Source organism: Cryptotermes secundus, unplaced genomic scaffold, assembly GCF_002891405.2.
Source record: "Cryptotermes secundus unplaced genomic scaffold, Csec_1.0 scaffold191, whole genome shotgun sequence".
NCBI classification, from domain to species: Eukaryota; Metazoa; Arthropoda; class Insecta; order Blattodea; family Kalotermitidae; genus Cryptotermes; species Cryptotermes secundus.
The window spans coordinates 1,415,883-1,435,093 of NW_019718272.1; the positions used below are offsets into that span (position 1 = coordinate 1,415,883).

Here is a 19,211-nt window from a genome sequence, read left to right on the forward strand (position 1 = left end):
CTGTCGGTGTTTACGTGACATTATAAACATGCAGTAATATGTAGAACCAATGCTAAGCAATGAATCGGTAAACAACGTTCATTGTTAGGCGATTTCTAACACGCACCAATGGACTGACTGGGAAGGAGTGTTCTTTACGCGATCCATTCGTCAGCTGGTGACGCAACAATAGAACTGTTGGAAACGGTGATTTCTGTGGATCCGCTCCGAGGCTCTATCACTCGACCAGCTGGGTTGAGGCCCTCACCATAGCTCAATCGGTCAGTGGCTGACTTCCCAACGCAGCGGCCCGGGTTCGATCCAGGGTCTGGTTAAGTTGGATTTGTGGTGGACATAGTGGCGCTGGGGCAGGTTTTATCCGAGTACTTCGGTTTCCCCTGCCAATCTTCATTCCACCAACTGCTCCACAATCACCCTCACCTACCATCTGGGGCTGATACAATAGGCCAGAAGTGGCCGCAGTACAAGGGACTTAGTCCCAGACCACTAGCAATAAAAAAAACTGGGTTGAAGTGGTTAGTGCAGTGGAGTGGAGCGAGATGGTTGGTGGCTGAGTTGTCAGATAGCTGTTGCAGATCAGCTGTTGTGAGCCGTTGCTGTGAGAAGCTTGCAGCTATGGTCGGGTATAGTTGGGGAACCCAGAGGAAGGGGAACGTTCGCCGTTGGAAGCCGCTATCGAGCAACGGCCAGTGAATACGTGACTATGGATACTAGTGAGCGTGTGTAACAGTGAATTGTAAAGAGCAGTCAAGCGTTGTATCAAAGTAGGCAATAAATCGAGTCATCATTCCAAAACCCCGTCTAGTCACTCCATCAACGTGAAAATATACTTAAGACAGGTCTCATCGAATCCTGTCCTAAAGCTTTAACATTCTAACGGACGTAACTAGAACATGGAAAAGCGGTAGAACGAGTTTCAAATCTTAACCCATGAAAAGCTTTGTGGCTTACCGACAAGAAACCGTTAATAATAAGACCCAATACCTAAATACGAACCTAAAACGATACGAAGTGTGGCTATGAAGTAACAGGAATGACTTTATGAAAAAGTTAAAATTCCATTTTCCAGATAATTGCTGTGGCCCTCTTCAAAGCAGTTCCTTTTGGCAGCTGTTCAGGAAACTATTCTTTTCTGCTGTAGCTGGAAGAATTCCTGGAGTGCACACTTTGATAAGACCTTCAGGGAGGGTGCCGTACATTGGCGGAGCTCTTCGAACTATTAAAAATGTGTCCCTTTCAGCGAAGTTTTACTGTTGGGAACAGAAAGAAGCCACCCTTGGCCAAAACGGGAGAACGGAGGCGATGTTGTTCCGTTCCTGTTCCACAGGCTAGAGCCTGTGCGTTGTCAGTACGCTGTCTTCACATTGTCAATGGTAGGATGACTTCATTGGGAAAGAATCAGATGGATCCGTTCATGGCCTGACGTAATGCCCCGACATTTGTCTGGTGGGATTGAGAAACCACTCCCAACGAAAGAAACTGTCAAGACAGTCAGTGTCCTGATCGAGAGTCTGCAGAACCGAACAACTCTAAGGCATTGTCGCCATGCCAAACCTCCTGGTTACATGACTGAAGCCAGCAGTGTTTTCATTTCAGAAGAATGGCTTGGAAACGTAACATTTCAGAGCATGACTGAGGCCTAGAATTCAACAAATATGAGAAGCTGCGTATCTCTGAATAATTACTATAATGAGTACTGAAATCCACTTCAGGATATTAACTTCAGTGTATTTAGGGAAGGGAAACAGTATCTCAGCCGGCCACGGTAGCCGAGCGGTCTAAGGCATGTACTGTCTTCGCTCGCTTGGAAACCGGGATCGTGGGTTCGAATCCCACTCAGGACATGGATGTTTAGTTTGTGTGTGTGCGTTTTTCTGTGTTTGTGTACAGGTTGTGTACAGCCTTGCGACAAGCTGATCACCCGCCCAAGGAGTCCTACCGAATGTGTAAGATCGAGAAAAACCGAAGTGAACGGAGAAGTTCATGGAGGTAGGCCTAGGTCCACTGGGGCTGTAGTGCCAAGAAAAAAAAAACAGTATCTCATCCACAGGGAAAATATTCATCCGCGAACTCCTTGGTCTATAAACGACTTCGTTTTATTAGTACGAAGTTAAAGCGGGCTAAGTGACTGGAATTTTTATAATCTAGGATTACCTAAACAGTTACACGTCTTAAACGAAAAGTCCTTCAATTTATTTAAGCAAACAGATAAGGGAATTTACGTTTTTGGCTATCTCAAAAGTTGGCTTCTTTACGGAGGTGAATCATTTTTAGCATTTCTAATATAACTTGCAGCTTATATACGTCTAATTTATAGGCACAACAAAATAGTAATAGTAATTTCAGAGTTTCGACTCTGCTTTGGTTAAGACCATAACGAAGAACTCTTACCTCCTACCCCCATCCGCTGGTTGTTTTACGAATGCCCAGGTTCTGAAGAATCCCAGCGGTAATCAATATAATTAAATTTCCCAATTTATAAAGCGCGTTCTTTTCCTTTTATGCGCTTTCAGAAAGCAATGGTACTGAAACAAAGCACAGGCGTGTGGTTATCTCACTGTAAAGAGTATCAATGCTACTGAAACAAAGCACAGGCGTGTGGTTATCTCATTGTAAAGAGTATCAATGCTATTGAAACAAAGCACAGGAGTGTGGTTATCTCATTGTAAAGAGTATCAATGCTATTGAAACAAAGCACAGGAGTGTGGTTATCTCATTGTAAAGAGTATCAATGCTACTGAAACAAAGCACAGGCGTGTGATTATCTCATTGTAAAGAGTATCAATGCTACTGAAACAAAGCACAGGAGCGTGCTTATCTCATTCTGAAGAGTATGTGCTTTCTCTCAGATGTCCTTCACAACCGTGCAGCATAAGCACCACAGGCTTAATTGCAGCGGCAAGGCGAAAAGTAGCGAAAAGTAGTGAAAAGGATAAGTAACTCGAAGTAGAATGACAGTAGGCAATTAGCTTATTTAAACTTAACATAGATTACCTACAACATTTTGAATAGGTGGAAGAACTACTTCTCTCACTTACTGAATGTACATAGGTCAGTGATGTTAGGCAGATAGAAATGCATAGAGCTGAGCCGTTAATACCTGATCCCAGCCCTTTTGAGGTTGAAATTGCTACTGCAATATTGAAACGGTATAAATCGCCAGGTAGTGATCAAATTCCGGCAGAACTTGTTCAAGGAGGAGGCGAAATGTTATGTTTTAGGATCCATAAGCCAATTACTTCTATTTGGCATAAGAAAAAATTGACTGACCAGTGGAAGGAATCTATTATTGTACCAGTTCACAAGAAGGGTGATGAAACTGACTGCAGTAATTATCAGGGGATATCAGTGCTATCAACTTCATACAAAATTTTGTCCAACATTCTTCTCTCAAGGTTAAGATCATACATAGATGAAATTACTGGGGATCATCAGTGTGGGTTTTGACGTAACAGGTCAACTACAGGTCAGAGCTTCGGCATTCGTCAGATACTGGAGAAAAAATGGGAGTACAATGAGACAGTNATCATACATATATGAAATTACTGGGGATCATCAGTGTGGGTCTTGACGTAACAGGTCAACTACAGGTCAGATCTTCGGCATTCGTCAGATACTGGAGAAAAAATCGAGTACAATGAGATAGTACATCAGCTATTTGTAGGCTTCAAGAAAGCCTATGATTCAGTTAGGAAGGAAGTATCGTACAATATTCTGATAGAGTTTGGGATACCCATGAAACCAGTTAAGCAAAGAAAGATTACAGACGAATTCTGAAAGACAGACTTCCCAAAAAAATTAAGTTTAGACCCAGGAGAATGCAAAGGCCACAAAAAATATGAAGGAAAAAAGACGTCGAAATGCGTCAACACGTGGTCCAACATATTGCTTGTTCGAAGATGAGGATGATAACGAAACAGTTTTCTGCTCTAAATTTCAATGGGCCATTTTGAGACGTCACGCAACGTTGGGAGGAAGGGGGCGGGAAGATCAGCTGACAGAGTTGTGCCAGTATAACAACCGTGACGTCACGTGCTAGAAGAACAATCAAGTGCTGCAGAGAACATAGGCCTAATACTAGAACACAGCAGCCTCATCTCATTTCTTTAATTGAAAGACAATAAAAATTAAAATTTGTATAAATATTTACTACCTTCAAAACAACAATATAAATAGTATCCAAATCTTTATTAATTAATCCTGTGGCACTTTTCGAATCTCGAGGCGACATGTCTTTCGCACAGTACTGTCTTACAGGAACAACAACAAATACTCAATAATCTGTGCTCTGGAGTATAACGAAATGTTTTGAAGCCTACATCCAAGCCGGTGTACGCCGTACCTTCCGCGTTATTCTACGGGCGAATGAAACATACATCCTCAATATGAACTGATAAAATATAATCTACGCACTGGCCTATTCAGACCCTCAGCAGCGTATTGTATGTTCATGAATGATATATTCCGATACCATTCTGCGTGTAAAGTGGCCATCCACATTGACTAGTACATGCAATTCACAGATATCGGATATAATTTCACTGAACGAGCACCGAAACAAAAGATAAATGTTAACGGTGAAAGTGTCTATAGCCAAACACTACGCCATGATTTCATACAGAGGGAGTGGGAGTAATGTAACATAAATATTTAACCATAACAAAATGGCGGTGAATAGCGTCATATACCAGCTGCTTTATTCCCAGGAAAGAGTCCTAAACAGGACAAGACGATTAGGTGGGCACCACAACTGGTATGAACGGAGAGAATAATCCATGATCCTGTCAGGAACTGAACCCAGATCCAGCACGTAGCCACTTTACGAACGGAAATATCTTATCACTCCTATGCTCATAAAGCAGTAGTTGTTCGGTTCAAAGGCTACAACTGCCATACTTCAACACACCATTCAGAGGACTCCAAGTGTTTAATGAAGTGCAACGGACTGATAATAATCATTAAACTCTCTTCACACAAAAGGAAGGTTGCACACACGTATATGACTGGCCTAACTTCCATGCTGTTCATCTTAGTACGTCCTCAAAAGTTTGTTAATTTCATGCCGTACTTACATCTCGGATCTTGGAGAGATAGGATGGAATGGTATGGATTGAATTGATCTGGCTCAGGATAGGGACCAGTGGAGGGTTCTTGTGAACACGGTAATGAACCTTCGGGCTCCATAAAATGCTAGGAAATTCTTGAGTAGCTGCAGATTTGACTTCTCCTCAAGAAGGGCTCAGCTTCATAAGTAGATAAGTAAGTTAATAAATATTTTTATTGCTAGTGGGTGGAACTAAGTCCCTTGTACTGCGGCCACTTCTGGCCTACTGTACCAGCCCCAGAAGATAGGTGAGGGTGATTGTGGAGCAGTTGGTGGAATGAAGATTGGCAGGGGAAACCGAAGTACTCGGAGAAAACCTGCCCCAGCGCCACTTTGCCCACCACAAATCCCACTTGGTCAGACCCGGGATCGAACCCGGGCCGCCGTGGTGGGAAACCAGCGACTAACCGCTTGAGATATGGCGCGGTCTTATCACACAGGAACAGACCCGGTGTAGAACCCGGGCCGCCGCGGTGGGAAGCCAGCGACTAACCGCTTGAGCTATGGCGCGGCAAAGTAAATAAGTAAGTACTTACATCTTGAAGCTTCTTCAAATTTGTCGGACTTTTTCTTTCTTTTCCACTTCCATGGCTTGAATAACCTTCCTAGAGCGGAGAATTTGCTTTTTCTTTCCAGAGGCGGCGTTCTCGTTCCTGATCCCAGACTGTTTGTTCGTATGGCCGCGCCATTCTGCTTCTTTGCTGAAATAAAACAAATAATACTAATGTAGTAAATCGCATTTCTTACAAACAATGACTTACGAATCAGAAACTTTTAGATTCCAAGACAAGGCCTGAAGTTAATGTCCCCTGAGACCCCATTCATAGGCGAACACAGTTCCTCTGCATTGATGTTACCTTTCGACGTTATTCTGAAACTTCCAAAACGACGTTAAAAGATTATTTAAACCACTTGGTTGGAAACGACTCAAACGCACTGCAAATTCACGATTCGAACCCACGATCCCAGAGTTCGAACGGGAGAAGACAGTCCATGCCTGTGATGAGCAAATTCATCTAACTCTCAAATAAAATGACTCAGTGACAGAATTAGGCGCACTGCGTAAAGGAAAAAATTGCGTTAAATACGAAAGACTTAACGGACTCTTCATGACTAACAGAAAGCATTTAAGGGCTGACAAAAAAAAAAAACAACGGCGATCACAGATGCCGAGCGGTCTAAGGCACGAAATGCCTTCTCCATTTCGAACGCTGGGATCCTGGTTTCGAATCCCACTCGAAGAATGGATGCCTGTCTCCGTTTATTTTGTTGTCCTACGTAGGTAGCAGCCTTGCGACGGGCTGATCCCCAGACCAAAGTGCCAAAAGAACTCTCTGCAAGGCCGAGGGCACATCAAGGAAACTGGCAACCGCAACGCAACTGCAACTTCCGAGAAATGTCGCAGATTTCAAGCAAGCGGCTGGTTTCCTGATTAGCAGGCGCACACTGAAGAAATTTATATGTTTGACTAGTTGCCCATATCATCTTAAGTGGGTATGTTCGTCCGAAGTAATGCATGATTGTATTTTTTTAATTTCGTGCACTTACCTTCTGCAATGAAAGATAATAATATTGATCCTGTCATAATTTGGTGGTAGTTGAGACCGGTTGAGAGGGCGTGAGAGGAGAGGACGACGACCATGAGGAAAATATTGGGATGTTAATTAATTTGTTTTAATTAAGGTCAATTTATTTTGATCATGAAATATCGCTTTCACACGCTATACGAAATTGACATACAATGCAACAGTTTTAGCAGGATAGAAGACCGTATACAGCCGAACCATGTAATGTGGAAGAAGGCTGACTATGTAATATGTTGCATTTAAGACGGATATATATATGAAATAAATGATATATTAATGCAACAGGACGCTTAAATACAATATTAGGAAAAGAAAGCATTGGGTGTATCCGTTTTGTGACAATTTAAATTGAGGAGCTTACATTGTTTCGAAAGAACTTAACCCGTCTCCAGACTCTTTCGTCTCGTGAGATATTCTTTCCTAAGTCATATCTAATTTGTCCTGCCTAGCATAGTCTGGGTGGCGTTCGTCACATATGCCTGGCTCTTGCTCAATTAACTGCACAAAAACAAAATTGGCAGCTTCGTCAACCTTTCGTGCCATCAAAAGAAAAAATGACCCACTTAAGCGCGTTACAGAATAGCTGATTCTAGGAAACCACGCGGCAACGCAATTGTAAGAAGACTGGCATGCTCCGTTGCTTGGAAATTGTTTCTCTGTCTCTCCGCGAGTTGCGTTGACGTTTCCTCGATTTACGCTGCTCCATTCAGTAACATGTGTCCAAGCGGCCTCCGTAGTCTAGAGGTAACGTTCCCACCTCATGACTCGTAGTACGCGGGTTCAAATACCCGGCGGAGGTCGTCGAATTTTTAAGGGCGGAAAAATTCAGGGAACAAGTCCTCCGGGAGGGACCTTAAGCCGTGGGTCCCGTGTCGTAGCTTTACGGCACGTAAAAGAACCTCATATCTCCAAAGGAGGTCACTGAGCCAAATTAACGGGCGTTTCCCGCCCAACAGCAGTCTCTAACACCTCTGGTAGATGGGGGAAGCATTACCTCTCAGCTAGTAGAGCCGGTCTCGCTGGCTGGGCGGGACTGATGGTAAGCACCAGTACCGGTAGGATATAGAGACTGGTAGAAATCATAGAGGGAAGCACAATAGACCAATACAGGTCTCAGTGCATGGGGAAACCCACGTTCTCCAATAACTAACTAACTAACATGTGTCCAACTCAGGCTGATAACAATTCTCGGAAATAGCGGTTGCCAGCTTCCTTGGTGTGCATTCCGCCTAACATTCATAATTTCGGATTAATTGTGATTGGAACAGGCCAGAGGTTCTAGTCCGCCATAGGAAGACGACGAAGTACAACATAAATGCCTATGCGGCAATTAATACATGAATTCCATTAACTGGTTAAAATGAACCAAATGTTATACTGCCGATCACAGTGCCCGCACAGTCTAAGATATGCATCGTCTTCTGCCGACAGAACACTAGGTCTGTACGTTCGAATCCCACTCGAGGCATATAATACTATGTATGTCCGTGTTCTTAGCCTACTTCCTTATTTTGAAGAAAAAAAAACGTTAATGAAATCACCTTGCTGTCTGTATCTGTCCATCTGTCTTTATATCCCCTTCCTAATGTTTATTATTAAGCTTATGATATCACCTTGCTGTGATTCTGTTTCTTCTTATATTTCTTCGTTTTCACTGAGGTCCGTGCCATATCAAGGAAGCTTTTGTGATTACCTTGCTGTTTGTGTGTGTGAATCCCTCTAATTTCTTTAATTTTATATGCGGTCCGTATCGTATTAAAGGAAAACAGATTAGTTCTTCCCAGCACTTCTTGTTCTGTGATGTGTTGCTCCGTGCAAGTACGGCCCTTAAGATTGACTACCCTGTACAAAAAAGAAACACCAAATGTCGATGGTGACTCATAATTTCAGACGTCAATTCCGAACTGGAAAAGGTCAGAACGCCTAACAGGTGAAAATCGAAGTATGATTTGTATTATTTGTATTCACCCCTCATGACAGTTGATGTTATGGGTATAAAATGTGGCACAAATGGCGGAAACAAGAGATAAATACAAAATTTTAGTTGCCTGTGAGATGAGGGTCTAATGGCTGACTTCTTCAGGACGGTATGAACTTTGAGTTCCGTAACATCAATGCATTCCTGCTAGAATGCACAATTATTTTCCGCGAAAGGAATACCTTATACCACTGAGTTTACTGGTTATTTTGTGTCAATGCTGTGTAGTATCAGGCTCCCGTACTCTCCCTTCTACTATGTCAGTTACTTACACCGACTGCATTTCGTACGCTTATTTACAGACTACCTTATCTGAACACAAATGGACTTGTTACCGTGCCTTCAGTAATATTTGCATTGGTTTACCGACAATCGTAGAAGGGTTTCGAGGTATGCTTAATCACAGTCCGCCGGCGGTGGCGCCCCAACCGCTAGGATCGTAGTGCCATTCCATGTTTCCTGCATTTGCTCTTCATCACAGTGACTTACGACTTCACAACAGAATGTCAAAGCTTTCGTACAGGATTACAGAGGTAAACCAGTTTCATTCTTCCTGTGTAACGTTTAATAATGAAACAACGAACCGTTAAACTAAATAACGAAATTAAATTTGTGTGCCTTGGAATGGGCTTCAAAGCACCCTACTGCTGCGGGGCCAACTAATCGATAGATAATAAACTATTCAAAAAGTGCCCTACTATTACGGACTCTCAAGTTTCACAACCTTCAGTAAAAAGAGCATTACTGAAACCAGTCCTGAACTAGCTCAGTCCATATCACATCTGAATTTATTTCCTAAAGATAACAAGATTTTATTCGCTGCCTCTGTGGTCTAGTGGTCAGACTTCCTGGCTACAGATCCAGAGGTCCCAGGTTCGATTCCCGGCGCTACCAGATTTTCTGAGAAGTAGTGGGTCTCGAACGGTGCCCACTCAGCCTCGTGAGGATAACTGAGGACCTACTTGAATAGCAAAGTAGCAGCTCCGGTCTACAAAACCGAAATTAAAGGCGGTGGGAACCCGTTGCGCTGACCGTGCGACACCCTCAATCCGCAAAAGTTAGCACTAACTTCGCCGACAAGCTGCGGTCCCTCGGGTCGGTATAGTTCGCTTGAGGACTAAAAGCTATGGAGTTTAAAAAGATTTCATGCTAGTTATTAGTCTCCTACGCGAGCTACTTCCGAGCAATCACAACCAAAATTTGACACGCGACAGTTTATTTTACGCGGCTCTCAAATCTCGACTCCGGGCCTACAGTGTCGAATGACAGGACGATTGGCAGATAATGAATTCGAAAGGATTTGCAACGAAGCAGATACTATCCCGGTATGTGCCTGAAGGGACCCAGGAATACCAAGGGAAACCTCAGCCAGGAGAGCCAGTGTCAGGGCCGAGATTCGAAAGGAGCGCGTCCAGAGTGATACCGCTATAGAAACATCCTCAGTCAGAACGTAACTTCCCCGTTCCTTTTTCCACATCCGTTCACTTGTAGAATATACATCCAAGGACATTATGAATGTCTAAGAAAGACATGAATAAATATCATTAACAATGAAGACCGTCTTTGAACCCGAAGCCAATGAATCTTACAAGAACCACTCATGAATGTAAACAAATCTTAGGAATAAACACAGCTTCATTTCTACACCAATTTAAGATCTTGATGGGCTTAATTATTTCTTTCAATATACAGAGTGAGTTAATGACTTCAGCTATTAAATCAGAGTCCAACAGCTGAAGCTAAATATCACCAATATTCAAATTAGCAAGTACGAACCACATCAGAACCACATAATCCATTTTCCAAAAGCCCAGTTTAGTACTATTCTTCGTTTATGTCTCGGGCTAATTAAAATGGGGTTTCCAACAAAAATTCTGCGTTCATTTCTTTTTCTTCAGATCCCTGCATTCGTAAAATATGCATGGAAAGTAATTATGAATGACGACTCAAGCTGAAAAAAATAATCAGCCAACTTTCGTGAATACAGCGACACTCAAAAAACGAAGTGCATTTGTATTTAGAATATGTTCATAGTGTTGGAAACTGCAGTTAGTATACTACACAACAAGGCCGCGCCATACATCAAGCGGTTAGTCGCTGGGTTCCCACCGCGGCGGCCTGGGTTCGATCCCGGGTCTGGTCAAGTGGGACTTGTGGTGGACAAGTGGCGTTAGGGCGAGTTTTCTCCGAGTACTTCAGTTTCCCTTGCCACTCTTCATTCCACTAAATTCTCCATCATCATAATTACCCGGGGCAGGCTACAATAGGCCAATCAGTGGCCGCCATCCCGAGTGGACCCAGTTGGACTCCATCCCCCACTAAGCGAATTAAAAAAATACTACAAAACAATCTATGGCAACCACGGTTAGACTGTGTCTATTACTGGCGCCATGTAATTAAGCGAGTTGTTCTGACATCTTCTAAAACAGAACCTCCAGCTGCAGGTTGAGGATATCAGCTGTGTAACTATCTTTAAGGGAAGGTTATCTATCTCTGGGCTTTCAATTCATTAAACGCAACGCCATGAATACGTACGAAGACATACAGTTCCATCATTCTTGCACTCGCAAGTAGATGGACGCCACCGGTCTGCTTCATGTCCCAGCCGATTTACACCCGGGTAAAGTCTCCGGTACGCACTCGATAGGAGGGCGGATGGGCATCACAGCCAGTATGGACCCTATGGAATAGACAAAAATCTCTTGCCTCTATCGGGATTCGAACTCTAGCTGTTCAGCCTGTATCCCGTCGCTATAGGAACCAGTACAAACTTTGCTACTGCATACAAGTCCGAGCTATCAACAGCAGTAACTTGCGCTGACCTGCGGCCCCGTCAGCGCCATATTCTTGTCTGGGCTAACAGCAGTTTTCTGCTTATTCACTGTACAGATACACTTCCGATACTATTATGAGTGTATCTCTGTAAAACCGAAAGCTGAATATAAATCTGACAAGTTCGCCACGTTACTCCTTCAAAATCTAACTATAAATTATGCCTTAATGTGTTTCGAAGAGCCTCTACCATATTCAGCTTCTGAACACTATAATTAGTGTCACTTCCACAAAAGTTCGCAAGGACGCCATGCCCGCATTAGTGATGGTAGGAAATAAGAAAGTTCAAAGGTGGGATGACCTCCAGTGACCTAATGATTATTAAAAAATCCACTGAGTACGTAATTAGTTCATAAGTTACTGGTGGGCGAGGGCAGTGGACAGACACACGGACATGATGCCATAAGCGAGACTTTCGTCATAAAGAAAGGAAAATACAGAAATGTAGCCCTAAAGCGCAGGGCAGTCTGCAGTGCCTGTTGTAAAATGTGGCCTAGCTGTCACAGTGAATTCTGTAGAGTATATATTCTGTTCGCTTTAGTGAAAACTAGTGGCAATATTGATTTAGTGCATCACCTCAGACCGTTATAAATTCCTCGCTGCTAAAACTGGCTCCAATTCGGGTGAACGTCTAGTTTAATATAAAGCCTATTAAAATATGTCTAAAACATCAAAGAAACGTTTAAATGTATCAAAATAGCAATTAATAATTTATAAAAACAATGTTATCGCAATTCAGAAACATTTAGAGGTAAATTAATCACATGGGGCATATTAACGACAGTCACGGTCCTGAAAAAAAATGCACCATGCACTATTTTCTCGTATCTAACATGTCAGACACAAAATTCGGGAAGTCGTGATGTCGCGGAAGGATACTTTCTTTGTTATGAACGTTTCTTTTAAACGAACAACTAAATTTATCGTTTTGTATAGTAAGATAATTGTATAAAAACTGCCTAACATTATTACATTACACAAGCCTGTTATATTACAACACTGTACGACATAACAAAAGAGAAATTAATATGCCTACTTTGAGCGTTCACACGATTTGACATCGGTACTTGACTCCTTACAACTAGGTTGAACGTCGTGGAACCTGAGAAACAACTATTATACAGAATGTTTTCTTAATTGTATGACTGCAGCTGACATGTGAAACGTTCGAAGCTAGCAGTATTGCTGGATATGTGTCGTCTTGTTTATGAAAACAGCAAACACAAGGTGCCACAAAAATTTCTAACTTTTATGGCCAATGACGGATTTTAGCTGGGCATGGCAAACCGAAGGACACGCAACCTTCCTGTTCTGGGAACACGTAACCAGCTTTGTCTCATAGAAGGTGAGGTCAGATACTCATAAACTATTTTTAATTTATTACATACATTACGCATAGAAAATGTTTTATATGACAGGATGAACTGATATAACAAAGAGTAAAGTGAAGAAAGCAGTCTTCTGGGATTTGGCTTGCAGATTTACTTATACTTCTTCAACCCTGAAGATGGGGGCGATACGTTCCTCCGAAACGTCGGTTAACACCACATATACACGGTGCCAAATCCCAGAAGACTGCTTTCTTCATAGTCACCGCCGTGAAAGCCTCAAATCTTACAAAGAGTAAAGTGTTTTTAAAAGTCTATTCTCTTTGTTCCTTTCCGCATTGCGAATTATTTTCTGCACCAGCCTCTATTATGAATATTTACAATGGCCGCAAAAGCTATTCTTATCATTTTCACAACAATGCGCCAAAAGAGTAGGTATGATTGATGAAATCCATTAAAGATCCTAATAGGAAATTAAATGGGAAGTATTGTTATCGAACGCGAACATTTGCCTCAAGGCACAGGAAATCTGTCCGGAAAATAAATCCATGGATCTCCGGAATTCATTAAGGACAGAATGAGAGCGATCAATTCTAATCAAAGATACGGTTAATTCTAAAACAGCTGATACTGTTTCCACCAAGACAATTAAAGCATGTTAGTAACAAGAGAGTTCGCCAATGAAGGTGAACATGAAATTTAACTGTGCCTTCAATTTGAGCCCAGTAGGTACAGGGCTCGAATTCCGCCTAGGGTATCTCGGCTTTAACCAACAAATCAATGCCATTAATCATTCTGTTTGGGGGTTCTGTCGTCGACCTGTCCCAAGGCACATAAAAGCAGTCAAGGTAACTGAGCCACTGTTTCAAATAGCAATATTTTATGCTAACTGCGATCATTAAACACTTTACGCACAGACGTGGATTGCTGTAACAATATCTAAACCAGACTGCTACAAATTTTAAATATCAATTTAAAATGTGCGGCACGTATGGTACAGTAATCAGCAACAAGAATGACAGTTCCAAAAACAATATCCAAACACAGTATGTATACGTTTAAACGACAGGCCTTTGGTGGCCTGTATTTAAAAGAGCTGAGCCAGGTACAGACTGGCAGAAATTGCGCGTACCATCACTGATTTACGTTCTACACAACAGGGTCTCCCTGTTTCTCGGATTGTCATAAAATCTAAAAATAGAAAGCTATCTGGTGGTGATAGTGCCGGCAAGGAGGAAGGTAACTCCCAGCTACCAGCATGCAGGAATGTCACTGAAGGTGTATATCTGATTCTCAGCTCTTCAAACAAGGTTAATGTATGCGCACTAAGCTTCATACCTCGGGTGACTTCTAGTCGTAAATTTGAGTAACAGGCTGCAGGGGCCTCAAAGCCATTCTGAGAATTACTGTTGGGCCCTCAGGTGTGTAAAAGTAATTCACCTCAATTATTAATTTATTACATACTCAATCCAAATTTTAAATCGCACAGGAACTGAATTTCATGAGCTTTCCATTCGATTGTACTAGAAGACTAGGCGCAATTCCGAACATTCTAGGAATTGAAATATAACTAATAATCCAGATTATATTTGCGACTGGTGTGGTCCATCGCAAACCCACACCGAACAGTACGGAGGATGTGAGATGATGAGAGGCAGGGGAAAACTCAAGTATTTTGAGGGAGATTTGCCTCGGTGATACTTTGTTCGCCAGAAATCCTACACGAACTACTCTGCAAATAAACCTGGATCTACTCCGGGAAAAGACACTGGCTAGCCGCACTAGCTAAGATCCTCTGACGGCATATCTTCATCTGGAGGAGTCTCAAGAAAATTTCACTGAAAAATAACAAATATAACTACGTACACATTAAATTTATTCAGACGACGGAACAAGTGCCTATTGACGAATGATACATCTTGAGTTTGGTCCCATTTATACATTTATTAACATAAGCCGGCTAAAATGACAACTGGATATTTTTAACTGGTGCTATAAACCTGTGTGGGTCTTGGCCTACTCCGTGTGAAGGTTTCGTATTAGTAACTTTTTCAGTGGTTGGTACATTAGTCCCAAGCCCACCACCAAACCTGGAGTACCAGGAACTACACTTCGTCTGACCCCTATCCTTTGACCTGTCCGGCATCAATGGCCCTACCAGGAGCGTATGCTCCCGCCAGCATAGCTCTCCGGGTCACTGGGGTGCGTAAACCACCTGTCCACGACAAGGCGGTAGTCTGCAAGGAGAACTGCAAATTGTTGGCTATAAATATATTTCGAAAACAATTTCTGAGCATGTGCAACATACGAGTATTTTACCTACACAAACGTCATCAGAATTATCTGATCTCCGTAAAACAGACCGTACACTCAAATAAACAAATTTTGTGATCTAAAATAATACTATGACAGCAGTTTTATTACAGAACCGACAAACTGATTTAAAACTTCTCATAGTTTCCCTAGTCTCTTCAGCAAAATGTCAACACCAGAAATTTTAAACATGACATGATAGCTTCCTTCCAAATCCTCACCTGCTAGTAATTCAGGATCATCTTCCCATCTAATTTTATGCTACACGACGCTGAAATTTAAACAGTGCCATCAAACGGGCATATAATCAATCTCGTATCACCACAAATAGGACATCTCATACCTCAGGGAAATAGCTACAATCTGCCCTACACGTATGCAACAAAATTGAAACTTTGCAATTTCGTATGTCATGAAATTTATTTAGACCTCATTTTCACAAAATATCTGTGTTGAAGTTCCATGCATTCAGACAATAACACAATCTTCGCGTTCCTGCTCTAGAAAACAAGGACAATATGAACTGGCAATATCGGGATTATTATCATGGAGTATGCGCAGAACAAGAGTCGCATCGTCGCTTCTACTTTCTCAGGGCTTTCCAATATTCCCGTTGCCGAGTCCGTCGGGCCGGTTTCAAACGCACATGACTGACCACGCTCCCTGCCGCCCTGGAAGGGCTTCACATGCTAGAGAGGCGAGTGGGGCTATCATGATCAAAAGCAAAGCAAAACTGTCGCTTCAGCCACTCCCAGAGGTCACGAACTTTCAACAATCCGCTTTACGGTGCAGGATGCAGGAGAGTCAGTATGGTCCTTGATGGAATATTAGTTAGTTACAAACGAATATGGCGGTAGTCCGTTCAAGTGCTTGTTAAACAGGGATGACCGTTTAGCTCTGTCAGAATGAACGAGCAGTTGCGAGAGTAAATTCTAAAGCTGTCCATGCTTCCTCCTGCAATACACACAAGTAGAAGTTATACACGTACATTAAATTATACAACACCATGAATTTACGTGTACATGATTTCTTACCATTATACCTTTCTACTTACTGGTCAGTTAGCACACATAACATCTTGAAATTTCGATTTCATTTTAATGCATAAGTATGTTACATATAGACAATAAAGCCCCCTAAAACTGTTTCTGAAATTATGAAATAATCTTCCGTACTTTCTGAAGAGGTACCCCAGGTACCAAACCGCTGGTATGTGAGAAAGTACGTGGATTTGAACTGTGTCGATTTTTATATGAGTAGGCATGGTTGGCTTACTAATGTATAATTGTACTTGTGCTCAACCAATTAAGCATTAGGCAATCAAGGTGTATAGGGTAGTAGATGTATGGATCCACTNTCGAGCAGTTGCGAGAGTAAATTCTAACGCTGTCCATGCTTCCTCCTGCAATACACACAAGTAGAACTTATACACGTACATTAAATTATACAACACCATGAATTTACGTGTGCATGATTTCTTACCATTATACCGTTCTACTACCGGTCAGTTAGCACACATAACATCTTGAAATTTCGATTTCATTTTAATGCATAAGTATGTTACATATAGACAATAAAGCCCCCTAAAACTGTTTCTGAAATTATGAAATAATCTTCCGTACTTTCTGAAGAGGTACCCCAGGTACCAAACCGCTGGTATGTGAGAAAGTACGTGGATTTGAACTGTGTCGATTTTTATATGAGTAGGCATGGTTGGCTTACTAATGTATAATTGTACTTGTGCTCAACCAATTAAGCACTAGGCAATCAAGGTGTATAGGGTAGTAGATGTATGGATCCACTTTTCTTGACCTTGGCACTAGCTGGAGGTGAGGGGCCAGCTTCAAGCCCGAGCCGATTAACTCCCGAGGAAAGAGCCTCCGGTACCTATTGGATATGAGGTTGGGTGGACCCCAGAGCCGGTCTCAACGATTTGGAGAAGAGAAAATTCTTAACCCTACCGGGACTCGAACTCCAACCCCTCAGTCGACCAACCCGTAGCCAGTCGCTATACCGACTACGCTACCCCGGCTCCTTGGCCTACGAAGATGAAAACATAAACTAGTACTTCACTCAATTAAAAGAGAACATACAATTCAGAATTTTCTTTATTGTCATTCATTAAAGCAAATATTTCCGTCTTTTTTCTGCAGTGGAACTGATCAATCTGATTAATCTGTTTCATTGCCTTTCATAATTTTCTCGCACTCGAACTCGCGAATTTATTTCCACGTATGCAAAAGAGTTGTACAAACTGAAATAATAAAAAGCGAATATATCGGTCGTGTGTTGGATTGCGATGAAGTTAATGGTGGTCATTCAGCTTCCGTTCATTCAGTGCTGCTACAATCATTATAATTTGCCCGAAGCCAAGTTACACGAAGAAACATGGCTCCTTCGTCATACTTTATGGTTGCTTCCGCAAGAAAACATGGCCTTACGAAGCACTGGCATGCTATGTTTGTGTCAATACCTGAAGACCAACATTCACGTACTTGGCAAAAAGGATGCCCTGACGCTGCACTGTTTTATTGTTTTATAATTCCTTCAGTAACAAACATGGCATCCCAGCGAATTCCTCCCTATTCAACACACGATTCTGAAACTTAAACGGAATAACCTTTCACACAAATTTCAGGTAAATTGTCTTAGGAAGACGAGAGGAAGGAATTCAAAATGTAGAATTGCTTTAAGATTATACTGCATTAGTAAACCATGAATACAAAAATTTGATGATTCTAAAAGAGCACAGAATTATTCAGAACTTTCAACTTCTGTGGAAGAAAAATATTTTTTAGTCTCAGTTCAATAATTCGAAGCTAAACAGTTTCAAATGAAATCCTTCCTGTGGTCAGGATTTACGTGTGTTGTTATTTACGCGAACAGACTGGCATCTGAAAATTACTGCATCACGTGAAACTCAGCATTGCTACATTTGATACACAGAACATTATGACATTAATCTGGGAGAACAGAGTTGATGTAGGGTGCACAGACTTAAGCAAACAAAATTATTATTCATGTTATCGACATATCAAACTATAATCCGTTGGCGTTTATTAAGGAAAGGGGCCATGACAGGTTATACCTGCCCTTTCCTCTCGTCAGTTCTCTTAGGTAGCATTTCTGGGGGGGGGAGAGATTCCACCATTTGTAATAGGCTAATTATTTTGCAGTTATCATAACAACTCTGATCTACCAATCACTGACCCACTGATAGACATCGCGCCTTCTACTCTCTGCCAGAAAATAGGTAAGAAAAGAAAGATAAAAGAGAAAGAGCGACAGGCACAACGGCGATTTCCTTCACATCTGTCAATCCCACATATGGATGTCTCTGCAAAAATAAATCAACAATATCCCTTGTGGAGGCGCGGTCGAATACCTGCGAGTCGTAGGAGGCTACGAAAAGGCAACCCTGTTCCTGGGGCATATAAATGCGAGGACCTGGCCCTCAAGGTTGAAGCGTCTCGAATCTCAGACAGTAAATTGTGGTCATCAGTCCCGCGGGACTCGAGCATGACTGCGCTGGCGAGGACCAGGTGCAATTGTAAACGACAGACCCACCCTCTCGTCAGAGAGGATGTTACATAAGGACTATAACCGCAGGTGTTCAGTTGGAAAATAAAATTTCTGGTCGTGATTCTCGAGGGGCTTGTCGCCATGACGAATTGATTGGCGGTAAACCGCCAGGCGTAAAATAACTGACTCTGACTCTGAAATTAAAAGGCGTACCAGTCAGGCATATAAACGATAAGTCTGAAGAGAAGAGCGTGCAGACTTGTACAAATGTACAACTGTACATACCGTACACTATGTGTGTATTACACCTCATATGTACGAATATTGTAGATTTGGTTGTACCCGCGAGGGATTTTTTTTTTTAATTTTTCAGATGTAGCTAGTTTGTTTTAGTTGTTGTGTTCATCATTAGGATATTTTTTAGGTAAAATCAATTAAACGATTTCCTCAACACAGGCAACCGGCCCGTCGTTCAGTGATCTACTGGACGACTGCCACCCCAGAGATCACAGAATTACTCCACATTTCTTAACCCGACAGGACATGGC

General features: G+C 42.1%; 1 protein-coding gene across 7 annotated transcripts in view; it reads right to left on the reverse strand.

Annotated features, from left to right (window-relative positions):
• Positions 1 to 19,211, reverse strand: part of LOC111872804 (phosphatase and actin regulator 2) — a 371,253-nt gene that overhangs the window by 197,185 nt on the left and 154,857 nt on the right. For all 7 annotated transcript variants that reach the window (XM_023867360.2, XM_023867197.2, XM_023867034.2 and 4 more), the window contains exon 2: positions 5,641 to 5,805. In XM_023867360.2, the coding sequence (XP_023723128.1) occupies positions 5,641 to 5,805 (165 nt within the window). The remainder of the gene's footprint in view (positions 1 to 5,640; positions 5,806 to 19,211) is intronic.